The sequence below is a fragment of the Trichosurus vulpecula genome, chromosome 2 (assembly GCF_011100635.1).
Source record: "Trichosurus vulpecula isolate mTriVul1 chromosome 2, mTriVul1.pri, whole genome shotgun sequence".
NCBI classification, from domain to species: Eukaryota; Metazoa; Chordata; class Mammalia; order Diprotodontia; family Phalangeridae; genus Trichosurus; species Trichosurus vulpecula.
Window position 1 is genome coordinate 284,386,282 of NC_050574.1, and position 18,078 is coordinate 284,404,359.

An 18,078-nucleotide genomic window follows, 5' to 3' on the forward strand; every position below is an offset into this window, starting at 1 on the left:
AGGTAGCAGAGATGTCCTCTGGTCCTCTTACAACTTTAATACTGTGATTTTATAAAACATGAGAAAGTCAATAAATGTAAATAGTGAAACTAGCAATAAATCAGCTTAATTTTTCTTATTATAGTGAACTGGACAAGAAAATATTAATTAGGAGGATAATGAATTAGACTTTAATTTTCTTCAGGTGACTATACCACTCAAACTTTTAAAGTTATATTACTTTTCTCTTTATGGTATCTGTTAAAATTACTTCACAATAGATATCTAAAAAGAATAAATTATAACTTCTGAGCACAAAATTTAGCAACAGCCTAATCTTGGTTTTCACTACTCATTATGGCAACTATTTATTTCAGATCTGTATCTGGCTGTGTCCTGCTTCCCAAACAACTTTGGACATACTACTAACTACCAAGTTGGATTAGTCCATGTTTTACTGGATCTTGTCATCTATTCATATTGGTGAACTGGTGATTTATTTTTTAAATCACAGAGCAGAATTTGCCATCCAATGGCCATCTCTAATTCATGTGCCTGCCTCCAGACAGGACAATGCCTAATTTATCAAAGACAGGGAGCTATAAATCCCATAACTAAAGAACTCTAGGTATATACAATATTAGAATTCTTTTAGTAAACAAGTCTATTTATCAAGGAGTACCATAGAATAAAATGGCACCCTTAATTAGCTTTTGAATAAAACATCTCTTAAAATATTTCACCTTTTATTCTGTGTTCTTTTCAGATGTATGTCATCATTACTGTGTGAATTCTGAATCATGCACCATTGCAGACGATGGCAGCGTGGAATGTGTTTGTCCAACTCGCTATGAAGGAACAAAATGTGAAGTTGACAAGTGCCTAAGGTGCCATGGCGGCCACTGCATCATAAACAAGGACAGTGAAGATATAACATGCAAGTAAGTTCACACATAGATCACTTCAGTGGAGGTAGTTGCAAAAGAGTGTAGCCATTAGTAAGCAATAAAATGTAGAATAAATCTTAATATCTCTATGAAATAATTGTGGATGAGTAAACTTCCAGATAGAAAGCTGCATATTGGTTTATTTTTTAATGGTTAGCCACAAAGTCAAAGTGCACATTTTCTTAAAATCTAATTATCTCTCATGTAAAGGAAATTGTCAAAACATTCGCTACATGGGATGTTTCCAGGGATAGCCTCTAAAAATTGTGAAATAATGACATTATAAAAAGTTGATATAGAATATTACTGCATTTTTAAAAGCTGCATTAGTTTTTGGGTTAATAATGTGAGTTTTGCAGTTAAAAAAAATAATATAAAACCTTTGCAGTGGAAAAAGGGCTAAACTTGGAGTGACAGGATCTCAGTTCTAATCCCTGGCTCTGCTATTTACTCCCTCTATGAAATGGGGCAATTCACTTAACCTAAGACTTCCATATCTCTGGTTTCCCATTTGTAAAATTAGGTTAGATAACCTTTATTGCCCCTTCCACCTCCAGATCTACTTTATCTGGGAAACACTGTGTTAAGGAATATCGAGTCAGAAACTATAGAACTTAAAATGAACTTATAAATTGTTTGGCTCAACCCACTTATTTTACAGATGTTGAAACTGAGGCCCAGAGATGTTAAGGGGCTTGCTGAAGTCATACAACTAGTAAGTAGCATAGCTAAAGCAGTTATAAAATAGGCACCTGCACCTTTTGTTTTGGTGGAAAAAAAATTGTCAGTACATTCGATATTATCATTTAGGTCAATTTAAGCTAACAGAACAATATTTTCTGGAAAGCTTGACCAAAAGAAAAAAAAAACCACCACTAGGTTTGATTTTTGTTTGATGCTATTTTGGCCTTTGGCTTAAACAGTGAAGTAGATAAATGCTTCCACCACTATAGGAAGGCTAAAGGCTAATGTTATTCATTTGGTATCATAAAACAAGTTTATAACACTGAGGTTAGAGATCAAATGTCACTGGAGACTTCCTTTGAAAGGATTTTAAAAGAAGGACTTTTAAAGGGCTAGGCTCCATCAATTGCCTTGGTTTTGAGTATAATAAATACAAATATGTGATGGAAGAGCATGCAATAAAGTTTTCATGCCACAATTTAAAGTGTCTGCAGTGAGATTGTGTCAACACTGAGTTATGCGGGTCTCCTCAAACAAGTACTAATAAAACTTTATTACAGTCGAAACTAACATGTTTTATTCTATTTTTTCTTTTTTATTCTCTCTCATTTTTGCTTTCACAGTGAACATGCCTGATGTTATTGTTATGGATGACATTTAGTGACATCCATAAATTCCACATATGTGTGTATACATATATATATATATGTATGTATATACACACACAAATACACAGTCTTTGAAAAGCACAGTATTACTTTGAAATAAAGGAGTGGACGCAATCATTTGGAAAGCTAGAATTTTAGTAAACACATAAGCAGAAGAACTCTTGTTTGATTCTTGAAGCAAATAGCCTAATTGTAATCAACTTCATTCACCATCTTCAACAGGTCTTTGTAGTAAAATTTAAAATGCATTCCAGAGCTGGATGCCAAAGATACAAAATGCAACACGCTCCATTTTGACTTCCCATCTGGTCAGCCCCCTGGGGGTCTGAAAGGAAGAATCTTCCCTCAGATACCTTCTACCCCTGCAGTGTGAGGAGGGTAGGAAAGAAACTCTATGAAATGGGGGGGGAAAGGAAGAAAGAAAGCAAAAAGAAAACTTATTCTCATTTATCTTATAGAGAGGGATTCTGAATACCATGTCTGAAATTCATTTAGACTACAGAAAGAGATCCTGATTCACCAGGAAGCCATCCAGAATCTTGACCTGATTTCCTCTTCTCCTTGCCACTAATGACCAAGACAATATCAACCAGAGAAAGTCATTTTCTTCTCTTTGAGATTTAGATGGATCTTGATTTAAAAAAAATAGCAGAAAACATCCATAGACGTAAAATACACATAATTCTAAATCATTCAAAGATATTTTAGGATTGTGTATTTAAAAATGATTAAATAGAAAAATACGACTACCAAAATAAGTTCTTTCAGAAATATTCTGTAGAATGACTGAATGTGGCAGCACCAAAATCAATAAATAATTGTTTTGGTATTCTAGTATTATGTTAGCTAAAATTAGTTTTCTCTTGTATAGTGCCTTTCATCTTGGCATCAAAGCATCATTCAAAAAGTCATGATAGAATCCCTGTTTCGAGGATAACAATCAGAGCTACAAGACTTAAAACAAAATTACGACATAACAAAAACATCCTGCATAACTTATCCAAGCTTGTTCAAGCTATCATATGGAGCTATGATTTGATATGGGAAATTAGGCTTTGTAACTCCCAGGCTCATGCTATGTCCACTAAGGCAGATTCTCTGTTGAACATCTTCAATGTAATCACTGTAGCAGAACTCCTCTGATATTCCTGTGGAAAACTAAATAAATATTGGTGAAGTCAAAGTTGATAACAGTTTTGAATTGCAGAGATAATATCCCTGTGATATAAATTGTTGTGGGAATTCTTTTATTTTATTTTATTTTTGGTCTGCCAAATAACTTGTAATTATCTCATGAAAAGTAATATACCAGAAGTAGCATGGGTATACACTTCCTAAGAGAGAAATTATTATGGAAATTGCATTTTAAAATATAAGTAGTGCTCTTCTGTGCCTATGAATGATGCGGACATATACTTTTTTTTTTAATTCCTACAATCTTCTGACATTTATTCAGGGTTTAAATTAGGTGGGATTTGATCATCATATGACAGTTATTAAAAAATGTGCCCTTGTTTGGAATAACTTAGGAATACAGAGAAAGAATCATATGTACACATACATACATGTGTGTATATATGTAAATATATGTGTATATACATATGTTTGTGTTATGTGTGTATGAGAGAAAGAGACACAGACACAGACAAAGAGCACTATGTGATACAGTGGATAAAACATTGAATATGGTATCAGAAAGACTAGAATTCAAATCCAGCTTCAGACACTTACTAGCTCTGTGACCTTGGGCAACTCTCTCAACCTCTTTCTGCCTCAGTTTCTATAAAATGGAAATAATAACACCTACTTGTTAGGTTGCTATTTGCTTGTTGTGAGAATCAAATGAGATAATATTTGTAAATGGCTTTTCAAGCCCTGAATGCTAGTTTTTGTTATTATTTTATTTTTATTATTTATATTTATGTGTAATATATTATATATTTTATTATTATTTAATGTAATCATGAAAAAAATTGTTGAAAGGGGGAGTAATAAAATGGCATTTTCATATCAGATTCTATAGTGCTCTTTCCACATCAGTACTAGAAGGGGAAAAAATCCAGGATGTCCTATTCTTATTAATTTGGTTCTCTGATTTTTTAAGAATTCACTTTGAGTCTAAATTTTCAATAAGCAGCTACTATATGGTAAGAAGCAGCTAGGTGGCTCAGTGCGTAGACTGATAGGGTGGAGTCAGAAAGACCTGAGTTCAAATCCAGCCTCAGACACTTATTAGCTGTGTGACCCTGGGCAAGTAACTTGACCTTTGCCTTAGTCCACTGGAGAATGAAATGGCAAACCACTTCAGTATCTTTGCCAAGAAAAAGAACTATGTACAGTATTGGCAGGCTCTAGTCTACAGGGTCACAAAGAGTCATGCCTGAACAACAGTCACAGCAACAACTATGTGGTAGGTCCAGGGTTTCCAAAGAGGCATCACACATCCTATAGTTGTAAATAAAGGGATACAGGGAGAAAAGAAGCCACAGTACTTCTTTAGGAAAAGAACTATTAGAAAGCCACCACCAAGGAAATCCAAATAGGGCCTGGGTTATTTCTTTTTTCCATATATTAAGATGATACTGAAAGTGTGTAGAGGATCATGTACAGTTAGACAAACATTAGCATTAGTCAATTAGTCATAAGCTTTTAAAGTTTGAAAATAAGTGTCCAGAATGAATATCTTTTCTTCCCCATTTCTGTACCTTCAATGTCTTTTAAAAGTCTCCTTCTCCATAATTTGGACATTATGACCTATTTGAATTCAGTTCCTCATTGGGGGAAAGAGGAAGAGAATTTGGAAGGATATGCACTTAGCATCTGAACATTTTAGAACTGGAAGGAAGCTCAGAAGTGATCTAATCTGAATCTAATCTAGTCTGAATCCTTTCTTTAGCTCCAAGAAAAGCTGATCTAGCCCCTAACTGAAGACCTCCAATGAAATGTAACACATTGCCTATGATTCTGAGCACATATTGTCCTTAACTCTACCTCTACACTATCCCACAGAAAATTAGGCATCACAGTGGATAGAGCACTCAACCTGAAGGCAGGAACTGGTAAAATCTGCACTCAAACATTTCCTAGCTGTGTGATCTTGGGCTAGTCACATAAGCTCTGTGGGCCTGTTTCCTTATCTGTAAATTATGAATAATAATAGTACTTATCTCCCAGAGTTGTTTTGAGGATCAGATATTATCTGAAAAGCAAACCTGATATATACATGAGAGCAATTATTATTTTTTTTCCCGCAAAGAATTAGGAACAAGTGTTTTCTCAAGCCCTATCTGTGAATCCAAGCTCAGTGATCTCTATTTTGCCATTCTGGCATAGTAGTGACAAATGCTGAAAATAAAGTAAAATCACCCTTTGGGCCTTCCTCTACTGATAGGAGATGAAGTTACCACAAATTACATTTGCCACCTTCCATTTTTCCTGCCTTCTTTGGATGCTTTTTTTAATTGGTTGTAGTTATATATCAGCAGCAACAATTAAACAAAGACTAAATACCCACAAATACTTTACATCTGCCACTTTTCCCAGGCATTTTTGTGCCTCCTCTAGTGATACTTTTTCAAGTTAGAAATGATCACATTTAGTACGTTTTATTACTTTTTTTTTCCAATAGTGTACTCTATTCTTATCGTGTGGCATAGTCTTTGATTCAACATCTAGGAGTGAGCTGTGCACACAGTAGATACCTACTACATCTTGTTTAACTGAATTGAACTAGAGGCCTAGAAAAGTGATATGACTATACTGCAATTAGACAGATTCCATAAATCTATAAGCAAAAACTGTCACTCTATATTTATATTGTACATACTATACTTGCCATAAATTGAATTTCTTCAGTTAACATTGACTAAGGACACACTAGGGTCCTCAGCTCATCCCACTAGGTATATAGTCAAAGAACTAAAAGAGACAAATTGCCTCCAGGATATTATTTCTATGGTTTTCTATAAGAATTTCTATAAGAAATTTCTACTTCTATAAGAATTGGAGTTTAAAACTTGCACCCAATTCTGAAAATTCTTTGAACCGGATTTCTGCTCTATGGACTATGTATCCAAAGCATCGACTTCCATGACTCTTTGCTAACAGTAGTTTAACTTCTGTCCCTCCTAGGGATGTGGCCAGCCTTGACTATAAGGAGACGAATTTACCAATTCTGATGACTCCCTGAAGTATAAGAATTAGACATTTTTTTCCTACAAATATAGCTAGTATTGAATTATTGATGTTAACTGAGGGGTTAAATATGAGAGCTGTAAAAAGAAAAGTATTGAATTGTCACTTTTTCTCTTGTTTAAAAAACTGATGCCCCTAGCTAGCCTATCCTACTGAAAACGCACATCCTTCTACTGCCATCCCCAGATGAACATTTTCGTCTGCAGCGGAGTCAGCTTTCAACTATGATGATTGAGATAACAATGGGCTTTTTTTTGTTTGTCACTGCAGTTGCACTAATGGAAAGATTGCCTCCAGCTGTCAGTTATGTGATGGCTACTGTTACAATGGTGGCACATGTCAGCTGGACCCTGAGACAAATATACCTGTGTGTTTGTGAGTATTTTCTATTGCAAGTGTGTCACAATGGGACCTGTGTGTGCATAGCAGCTCTGGTCTGCCTCTTTCTTTTCTTGGGGGTGGGGGTGGGGAGATACCATATAAATGTATTCTATGAACATGTCTCCATTTTAGAATGCTAATATGGTCCAACTTCAGTTGAAGTGTGACAGAATGTCCTCATCTATCAATTTGGTATTGCTAATGATATCATGAAGAAGAGTTCATTTAATTCTTAGCATCATGCCCATTTCAGACACTAGTGGATATCTGAACTTGGAAATACAGGGGAAAATTGGATTAATCTCCCCTGTTGTATTCAGATCATCTCAACCCCAGAGATAATCATCTATTATGAATGCTTTGGTACTTACAGCCATTCTTTTCAAAAGAACATGAGACATCTTTTTAAATGTATAATGCTGTTTGATGTATGTATCGAATTTTAGAATGAAGCATTATATAAACCCATGCTATAAGATACCAACCCATGAAATCTCTGGCTTCCTAGGAATACATTAAACTGAGTTTGGATTTGTGAAAACACAAAAAGAGTGCTGTTGTAGTTTCCAAAATGCCATTAATAGTTCTCATAATATCCAGAATTCAGTGGATCCCTCCCTTCCACTTTCCTGCCCCTGGCCCTTTCTCTGGCAGGCCAGAGCTGGTAATCCCAAGCTAGTGCCCACTTGGCTTTTTAGGCTTGCTGTCAGATATTCCTGACTTCTTGGGCAAAAGGATTGGATGTTTAGGCATGCGGTGCCTGAGTTAATTCCCCCTACCATTTCAAGGTAGTGGGTATGTGGGTGGTTGAAAGAGAACTGAGCATACTTGAAATGAGTTCTTGATTCACATGTTACCATCTTTGTATGCAATGATTTTAAAACATGTTTGGCAAAAAAAAAGGCAGAATATTTATTTAGCTGTATTTTACTGAAATTCTGCAGATGCTCTATGGGGTTTAAAAGTCAGCGCTGTGACCAGAAAGTGAACCCTTGTGATTACTACTGTCAGAATGAGGGAATTTGCACTTTAACTGCGTTTAATGAACCGAGATGCAAGTAGGTTTAACCTTCCACTTACTGCTGCACATTTTGTGACATCATTTCAGGCCACAGTTCATTGGTTCCGATCATGCACATCCACATACATTTCACAATTTGTTCTTGATCTTGGGGCTCATCTGTGTAATACACACTTAACCTTTGGATAGTAATGCAGGCAAATGTACTTAAATGTAGGTTGCTAGGATGTCTAGAATTGCATCGAAAAGAATAAAAGGAAAAAAATTAGTCAAAGTGTAGAATAGCTAGATCTGCCAAAAATATCAGACTTCTCTTTGACAAATGGTGGAAATAAATAAGTTATTAAGAAATGTTTTTGCCATTTTGTATGTTGATTTCCATCTGGTGATTAACTTTCCATTCTAACATTGATGAAGTATTTGATGTTATTTGGTTTCCCTGACTTATAGATAAATCTCTAACCTTAACTTACATATCACCTTTAAAAAAGGAAATTGGAACATGATATAAAACATTAGAAAAATAGTCTAGATTTGAAAAAAAATCTTTTTCCTGATTCAATTTGTGGTAGGGCAGCTTTTTTATTTTAATTTTTTTAAGCCTTCTATATTTCCTCTGAGAAATTGCAGTCACCTTTTGGAGGGGAACTATCAATCCTCATCAAAAAAGGAAACTATCTTTCCATTGTGCAGTGGAGCTTTAGAAATATATCATGTCAGGATTCTCATTGATTCAAAATGCCATAGTCAGCAACACTAGGCATCAAACCATTACTGAGATCTGATAGAGCACCCATTGATTGTAGCACTGGCGGACCTAACCACTCTTCTAAACCTCAATAGGATAAACCACTGCAACTACAACTTTAAATGTCATCTGCCTGCTATCATATACCTAATAATGTACTTTGGTCATGCTGGTAGGTGCCATTGCTTAATCAATAATTATAAAGTTTGAAAAGTCATTAAAATACTCAAATATGACAAATCATAATTATGTTTTTTCCTAGAAAGTATTAGGACTTGCTAGACCAACTTCACCATTACTAATTCAACAAGAGCAAAAGAAAATAAAAAGCCTTCCACCTAAAAGTATTCTGTGGAATCTGTCAGTAAATTGGTTCAGTTATGACTTCATTCCCAATACCATCTTCTGTTGAAGGAGCAGAGGAAAACCTTTTCCCCTCATCCCCTCATAGGATCATTGATGTAAAACTAGAAAGGACTTCAATGGCTTCTGATATGCAGGTCCAATCCCATCCTTTTATAAATGAGTCCCAGAGAGATAAAGTGATTTATCCAATGTCACTCATGTAGAAAAAGGAAAGACATGATTTGAACCTAAAACCTCTGATTCTAAATCCAGCCTCTTTCCACTCTACCATACTGTTCCCTTGATTTTCTCCTGTTTTTATAGATCCTTGAAAAACAAATTATCCTGGGAGAGGATAGGCACTTCATAGTACTGATAAATTCAAAGTTGACCCCAAGGAAGAAAGGCAAAAATGAATGAAATTTTAGTCTTTAGCAGTGCACAAACTGACACACTGTCCTTAAGGTCTGACCTTCTTGACTTTCTGTTGCATCTCTATCCCCCCAATTATCCCAAATACTTTCTTAGGCCTTTCCCCTTTCAACTGACTCCTAGCTGTCCAGTACTTTACATTCCATGAGCTATCCACTATGGCTCTTTCAAAACATTAGCAGAACAATTGAAGTAATCCAGGAACATGTGCTAGAGAGACAGAGCTGTAGGTTCTCTTTTCACTCCCAACTTCCATGTGTACATTTTAGCAGGAATCTTCAGAAGGTGATGTTTCTACCTTTATTTTCTATCTCAAAGAAGTTAGTCTCATGATGAGAATTTCAGGTTAGGTAGGACAGAGGGGGATGGGGCAGGTAAAGACCTTTCATGCCCTGGAAACAATCCTTTATTATACTGACACATAAGCTATCACCAGTATGTGTTTTGTTTTTGAGAGAGAAAGCATTGAAAAGCCATGATGCCCAAGGGACGACTCTGTGTATGTACATTTTCCCCAGCTCTAGTCTTTGACCCCACCTGTTGATGTCCTTGTCCCATGGAGGAAAGATTCTTCACCTCCAACCTAAAGAAGCATGAGGCTACCCTGATGCCTCAGATAACAGCCCCCTCTCCATGTTAAGATAGAAAGACAATTGGATTGACTGCTATTTAAAAATATAGAAAACACAGATTCAACCTTTTATAGCCATATATGCAGTGGACATGCCTTTAAGGAAAAGTTGGTATATGTAGTTTTCCAGAAAGGTTTCACAGGAACAAAGTTACTTTATAAGGAAAAGACAGAATGATTTGCTTGCTATTGTCTGTCAGTGCATTTCCCTTTGTCATAAAGTGAAGGAAACTATTTGAATTGTGCTGTACTTATATACATCTGAAAAGCAATAAAGCATTCAGATATATGGAGGTGACAGGTTTTCCACACAGAAGTTTTAATGGATGTATCCTTCAATTTAAGGAATAGATTTGTTCTTTGAAATCTTTCACTTTTGCCTCTTGATGGCCATTTTCACTTATTACTGTATGAATAAAATTCTACAAAAGGAAAAGCCTTAGAGAAAAGTTCAGAACATAGCAGGGGTTTTCTTCCACGTTTATTTGCAGAGAAATCTGCCAATTACAAATGTTAATGAGTTGAATACTTTAAAATTATTTGAGTTTATAAATTACTGTGAGTTATATTTGAGTTCTTTGGGAATTATTAGGATTATTCATAGTGATGATATCATCACTAATACAAATGTGACAAATGCCTAAGCTCAGTTTTTTCATTGCATATCAGAAGCCTGTACTAGGCAGACACTGAGATATCTACTCTCTAGAGCTGCCCACAGCATAGAGGGCTAACATCAGGATTATGTAGAGACATCATAGACACCTATGCATAGAACCTGTCCTTTGGGATACTAAGGGAAGCTAGTTTTTCCTGCTATGTAAATTTCCAATTTAGGCTTACTCATTTCCAAAAATGTGCTCTCAAACTGATCAATCCCACAGCATCACCCAAGCAATCTTTGCTATATTTTAGGGCCTTTGGAGGGATAAAGGGAAAAAGAGCATGAGTCAGGATTCTTCCCATCAAGGCTCTTCATTCCCATTTTATATGTGCCTTAAAGAAAAAGAAGGATTTTGCCAAACATTGATATAGAGAGAGTATCCATCAAACACCAAAGATGGCCTGTGAGAATTTACAGAGAAAAAGAATAAATCATAAATTTAGATTGACTAGTGTTATAATTGGGCTAGACCCTGGGGTTCATGAAGGAGATTAATATGAAAATAAGACTGGAAGGGGAATTTAGAATCTTGTTGTGAAGTCTTAAATGTTAGGTTAAAGAGTAAAGTGTTTAATCTTGTCCATGATAGGGAGCCACTAAAGTTTTTTGGGCAGGGGACTGGCATGGCAAATCTGTATATCAGGACCATTAATTTAGCAGGACTATAAAGCATAGATTGATTGGTAGGAGAAAGAGTGAAAGCTGAGCAGTATAGGGAAAAGTGCCCTGGAACCAGAGTCAAAAGAATTAGAACTGAGTTCTAGCCCCAACATTTACTAGTTGGGTGATTCTTAGAAAAATATTTAACCCCTCTGGGCCTCTATTTCCACTTCTGTAAAATGATGATCATATTTTCACTGTCTCTCTGACAGGGCTGGTATGAGGAAAGCATTCTGGAAAAAATGCATTATATAAATGTGAATAATTATTATGACTCAGACTTTTATCTTGGATAACTGGTGAGATGATGTTATCAACAGAAATAGGAAGGTTTGAAGAAGGAATCAGTTTGAGGAAGAAAGATATTGAGTTCAATTCCCCATATGTTGAATTTGAAGAGTCAGTAAGACATTAAGCTAGAGTTGTACAACAGGCATGAGAGATATAAGACATATATGCATTTGAGTGTGTGTGTGTGTGTGTGTGTGAGAGAGAGAGAGAGAGAGAGAGAGAGAGAGAGAGAGAGAGAGAGAAAACGAGACAGAGACAGAGACAGAGACACAGAGAGAGCAGATTTCTGGTGCTAGATCTCTGACAAACTCTGTTTATTAATGCAGGTCAGCAATGTCTCTACAATATGTGGTCTTAGAGAGATGTCTAGAGCTCTGAGAGTTTAAGTGACTTGCACAGTCACAGGACCAGTAAGTATAAGAGGCAGGACTTGAATGCAGGTATTGCTGATAACGAAATCCTGCTCACTCACTCTCTCTCTTTCTCTGTCTCTCTGTCTTTATCTATCTCTCTGTTTCTGTCTCCAAAAGTGGGTGTTTGTAGGTCTATATTATACATATGTGTATACATACAAACACATGTAGGTATATATTATGTATATGTATATACACAATGTATATACATGTATATACATATAAGTCTGCATATGTATATGCATGCATGTGTGCATGTGTATATATACACATATGCATGTGTGCGTATATATATACACACAATTACATATATTATTGTGTGTGTATGTGTGTGTATAATTGGATAGGGACTAAATCTATCATTTCATCAGTATAGGAATGTTCCCAGTGAGGTAACTTGTTCATCCAGTGCAGGTCACCACCTTGTCTGCAACTTATAGTCTTAGAGAGCTGCCTAAAACATTGAAAGGTTAAGTGACTTCCTCTGAATCAGCCAGTATATGTCAGAGCTAGGAAGGAAAAAGGAAATGTGCATGTGTTAAGTTCCTACTTCTCGTATTCCTACTCCTATGTTCCAGGCACTCTGCTAGGTGTTTTACAAATGTTACCATATTTAATCCTCACAACAAGCCTGGGAGGTATTATTGTACCCATTTTACAGATGAGAAAACTGAAGCAGAGAGAGGTTAAGTGACTTGCCTAGGAGCACACAGCCAGTAACTGTTTCTGATTTTTCTGACTCCAGTCCCAGATCACTATCCACTGGGCCAGAGAATTCAAGTATATTATTTGACCCACGGTTGCATCAGTTTAGAGGTCTCCTATTGAGGAACTTCCTCTTCCAGTGCAGACTGACACCTTCTCTGTAACTTCTGGTGTTAAGAAAGTTACCCAAAGTCAGTCTGGGATGCATCAGAGCTGGGATGCATCAGAGGCAGAGCATGAACATTTGGGTTCTGAACCCAGCTCTCTAACCACCGCACCATGCTGCCTCCTATATGCCTCAGGGGGGCACAATCAACTCCATTTTCTCATGTGGGAGATAAAACTCAAGCTGAACTTTGAAGGGAACTAGTGATTCTGAGAGGCTGAGGTGACAAGGATGCATTCCAAGCATGGAGGTAGGGACGGCATAGAGATGAGACATAGAAGGTCATCTATAAAGAGCAACAATAGGTTGCTTTGCTAGACTGAAAGGGCATGAAAGAGAGTAATATAAAATAAGCCTGGAAAGATAGACTAGATCCAGATTGTAAGGGCTTTGAATGATAAGCAGAAAAGTTTGTATTTTATCTTCAAGGTAATGGGGATCCATGGGAGTTTTTCGAGCAGAAGACTGACATGTTCAGACCTTTGCTTTAGGATTATCAGTTTTGCGGCTGTGCGGAGGGTGGATTAGAGGGAGAGTCATTCGGAGCAGCAAGCTCAATTAAAAGACAGTTTGAGTAGTTGAGGTGAGATGTGATTAAGGCCTGAACAAGGGTGTTGGCTGTATGAGATGGTGACAGATGCAAGGAATATGGGAGTAAATAGGCGATTATATGAAATAATTTTTATTTTTTTCTTAAATCTTTACTTCCATGTCATTTAAGCAGCTTTGATATTCTTCTGAAAGAAAGATCCTTGCTCTTTCTTCTTTATTACTATAAAATCATAATCATAATCACCATCATTATTCTTGACCTCTCTGCAGCCTTTAACACATCTTCTCCATGATACACTTTTATCTCTAGGTTTTCATGACACTGCTCTCTTCTGTATCTCCTCCTACCTATGACTATTCATTCTCAGTCTCCTTTGCTGGATCTTCATCCAGGTTATACCTGCTAAACTTGGGTGTCCCGTGTAAATCTGTCCTGGGCCCTTTTCTCTTCTACCTCCAAACCATTTCACATGGTGATCTCATTCAGCTCTCATGGATTCAGTTATTAGCTCTTTGCTGGTGACTTTCAGATCTACTTGTCCACCTAAAACCTCTCTCCTGATTCGCAGTCAACTCCCTATTAGACATCTGGAACTGGGTGTCCTATACCCATTTTCAACACAACATATCCAAACCCAAATTTATTATCTTTCCCTCAGAATTCTTCCCCTTTCTAAACTTCCCTAATACTGTCTGGAGCACCACCATCATTTTTGTCACCCATGTTCACAATCTAGATGTCATCCCAGCTCCTCACTCTCTCACCTTCCATAGCCATAATCTGTTGTGAAAACCTGATGATTTTACCACTGTAGTATCTCTTATACATACCCCCTTCTCTTCTCTGACATTGCCACCACCCTGGTATAGGCCCATACCACCTCACACCTGCTGCTTGGTCTCCCTGCCATAGGTTTCTTCACACTCCATTCTACCCTCTACTCAGCTGTCAAAGTGATCTTTCTAAAACACGGGTCTGACCATGTCATACACCCCCATCAGTAGTAACCAGTAAACTCCATTGGCTCCATATCACTGCCAGGAACAAATATAAAATCATCTGTTTGGCATTCAAAGCCCTTTAGAAACTGCTTCCCCAACTTTCCCATCTTACACTTCATCCTCCCCACTCCCTTTCTTCTGTGATCTAGAAACACTGGCTTTTCTGTTTCTCAAACCAACACACTCCATCTCCTGACTCAGGTCATTTTGCACTGACTGTCCTGTATGCCTGGAAACTTCTCCTTCCTCATATCCACCTCCTGGCTATTCTAGTTTCCTTCAAGACCCAGCTAATATCCCACTGCCTTTCCCAATCCCCTTTAATGCTAGTGCCTTCCTTCTGGTTATTATTTCTGATGAATTGTAGCTCATTTGTATAGAGATTGTTTATACATAGTTTTTCCATGTTGTCTCTCCCATTAGACTGTTGAGCATTTTGAGGGCAGGGACTAACTTTTATTTACCTTTCTTTGCATTGCAGTACTGAGCACAATACCTGGCATATAGTATTTAATAAATATTTATTGACTGACCAATAGCTAGCATATAGATTAACCTTAAGATGTGCAAAGTACTTTACATATATTATCTCATTTGATAAAACAGTATGTTGGTAGAAGTTCTATGAGGGACATTCATTGGTTAATTTTCTTTCTTAACTCTATTGAATCAGGAATATACTCCTTTCCTTTTATAAACTATTATCCTCCTTATAAATTCCTTCTTAGGCTATTCTGGCAAAGGTCCTCATATGCCTATCCTTGCCATGGAAGAAGCATTGCCTTCACCTTTTTGAAGCTTTCAATTTATGTAGAGTCCTGTCCTAGTAATATGAGGTTTTAATATTAAGCAGTTATGCCTTTATCCATGAATTCATGTTCATCTCTCACTGCATACACATAGACACACACACATACACATACCTCAACCAGAAAGAATATATATGTATATATATATATACATATATATATATTTGTGTGTATATGTATATATGTATATAAACACACGCACACTTGCACCCATATATGTGTGTGTGTGTGTAGAAGGGATGAATAACCAGGTTGATGTGTGGGATAAAGGATGAATCCAGGTAGAGAAGTTTCATAGAGGACAGGAGTCTTACACCGATTTTAAAAGAAGTACTCATCAAAATTTTGTGAAGTGAGGGAAGGTTGGCAGAGGAATTTGTGAGGGGATAACAAATGAATTTTCTTTGCCAGAATGGAAGGAAATAAGCATTTATATGGAACCTACTATATGTGGAGAAAGGCAGCTAGATGCCTCAGTGGATAGACCACTGGGCCCGGAGTCAGGAAGATCTGAGTTCAAATCTGGCCTCAGATATGTGCTAGCTGTATGACCCCGGACAAGATGCTTAACCTCTCTTTGCCTTAATCTACTGCGAATGGAAATGGCAAACCACTCCGTTATCTTTGCAAACAAAATTCCATGGACAGTGTGGTCCATGAGGTCACGAAGGATCAAACAGGACTGAACAACTCCACCACAACAACATATGCCGAACGCTGTGCAAATATTCTCTCGTTGGATCATCACAACAACCCTGTGAGGCTGGTGCTATTAATATTCCTATTTTACAGTTGAGGAAACTGAAGCAGATGGAGGTTAAGTGATTTGCCCAGGGTCACATACCTAGCTGGTGTCTGAGGCAGGATTTGAACTCAAGCCTTCCTGATTCTAGGCCCAGTTCTCTATCTACTGCACCACAACCTAGGGCTTTAGACTATCTAGACGTGATGATGGCTACGTGATGGATAGAAGAAATAATTGAGAATTTTTAAATTCAACCTGAAGTTTTTAATCTAGGCACAGTTAAATAGCATTGATACAAACTCCAGTGGAAATACCACACTAACTGATATAGAAATGCTATCCAAATCACAGATAAAGAGAGGACATGCACCTCACCCTAAAAGAATTTAGAAAATGTGAAAACAAAATTTTAAAACTTCTACAAAGCAGAACAAAAAAGGCAAATGAATATTACATTAACAGAATATATAAGGACATGAAGGAAAGGAGAGATAAAAAGTTGGTATTTCATTATTTGTATTTTGTTGTTTTTTTTGTTCTGGTCTATTCATTTCTTTAAGAGATTAGCATTCCTCTTTTTCTTTTTTTTTTTCTCCAAAATCCTTTGGAAGAAAACATATCTGCACAGACCAAAAAATGCAAAAGTAATGGGGGTAGCTTTCTTTGTGCCTTTAGATGAAAGACAGTAGAATGCAGTAATTATTCCCTCTACTGAACTATCTGTCTAACTCTACAATTCCTCAAACTCTTGGCATGGAAAAAAAGAGAAAAGATTGCTTGACCGCTAGTAGCTTTTTTTTGGACTCAGCAACACTCCCCATGTGGACTCCGGGTCTAGATGGCAACTGTATAGGGAACATTTGAGAATAGCCCCTAGAAGTTAGCATGAGTGATGTCAAGCAGATTACAACATTCTCAGGGGGTTACAGCTTTGGCAGCACATGCTGTCCAGACAACAATGGTCATGGCATTGGACATCCATGATTTGTTTTCATGCCCCCTGGTAAGTTTCTGAAGGATACTGACTATAATAGGAAAACTAAGAAAAACCTGTCACATCAAAATTCAATTCTTTCTAAACTCAAGTAACAAGTTGTAGCTTGTACTAGCTTTCACCATGAATGTAGTCACGCCATGGGAAAACAATGAACACACTTGTCACATTTTCGTCTCCAAGTTTTCACTCCTATTTGTGTTTTCAGTTCAACAGAAGCACAGCTGTTCAAACAGCTATTATTTGGTAGTTTTTAATGTAGGACTACTCTTTTCTGAGTTTGATATTACATTTTCTTATTCTTTCCTTAACACCAAAGATTTGGAAAAGCAATACTCTTCGTCTAATGAAAAAACTGGATGAAATAAATTAAAAACAAAAGATAAAGCTACCACCATTTACACCCCTGGGACATTCATTGAGATACATTTTCTTGAATATTTAAATAAATATTTTCTTTTTTGCATTAATTATGAATGAATCCATAATTTTACTACTCATCCTCACTCCCTCTTAAGTTACAATGGTCAGCCTATTTCTATGAAATTCAATATTACACAAAACAAGATTATAGTATCATAGACTAACTCTATAAAATACACAGCATAAGGTTCCCTCATGTAAATATTTAAAATGAATGTTTTGTTTGATAGCACATTAACACTTATTCTTTCATCGAAGTTAGCTGTGGGAATAATAGCGATGCCACTACTAATAATAGCAACTTACATTTATATATTGTTTTCCTTTTGCAAAGCTCTTTCCTAACAATCACACTGCACAGGTGGCAGTGTATTATTATCCCAATTTCACAGATAACAAAACTGTGGCACAAAGCCATTAAATTACTTTACTAGGGCCATACTTCTAATCAGTAGAGGAGCTGAGACTTGAGCACATCTTCTGACTTGATGCTATCCCCAGTATACCAAGAAAGATCACTTACGTAATGTACTTTGATATTTCCAAGACATGTTCTCTCCATCTTTTCCAGTCAACTAATATTCATCTTTCACTATGTGCAGAGAAATTCAGAAGGTGCAGGAG

General features: G+C 36.7%; 1 protein-coding gene across 1 annotated transcript in view; it reads left to right on the forward strand.

The window, feature by feature from the left end:
- The window catches only part of LRP1B (LDL receptor related protein 1B), a 2,306,513-nt gene that overhangs the window by 2,252,233 nt on the left and 36,202 nt on the right, over window positions 1-18,078 (forward strand). The window contains exons 85-87 of the mRNA XM_036744555.1: window positions 746-920; window positions 6,743-6,847; window positions 7,798-7,911. Coding sequence (XP_036600450.1) covers window positions 746-920; window positions 6,743-6,847; window positions 7,798-7,911 — 394 coding nt within the window. The remainder of the gene's footprint in view (window positions 1-745; window positions 921-6,742; window positions 6,848-7,797; window positions 7,912-18,078) is intronic.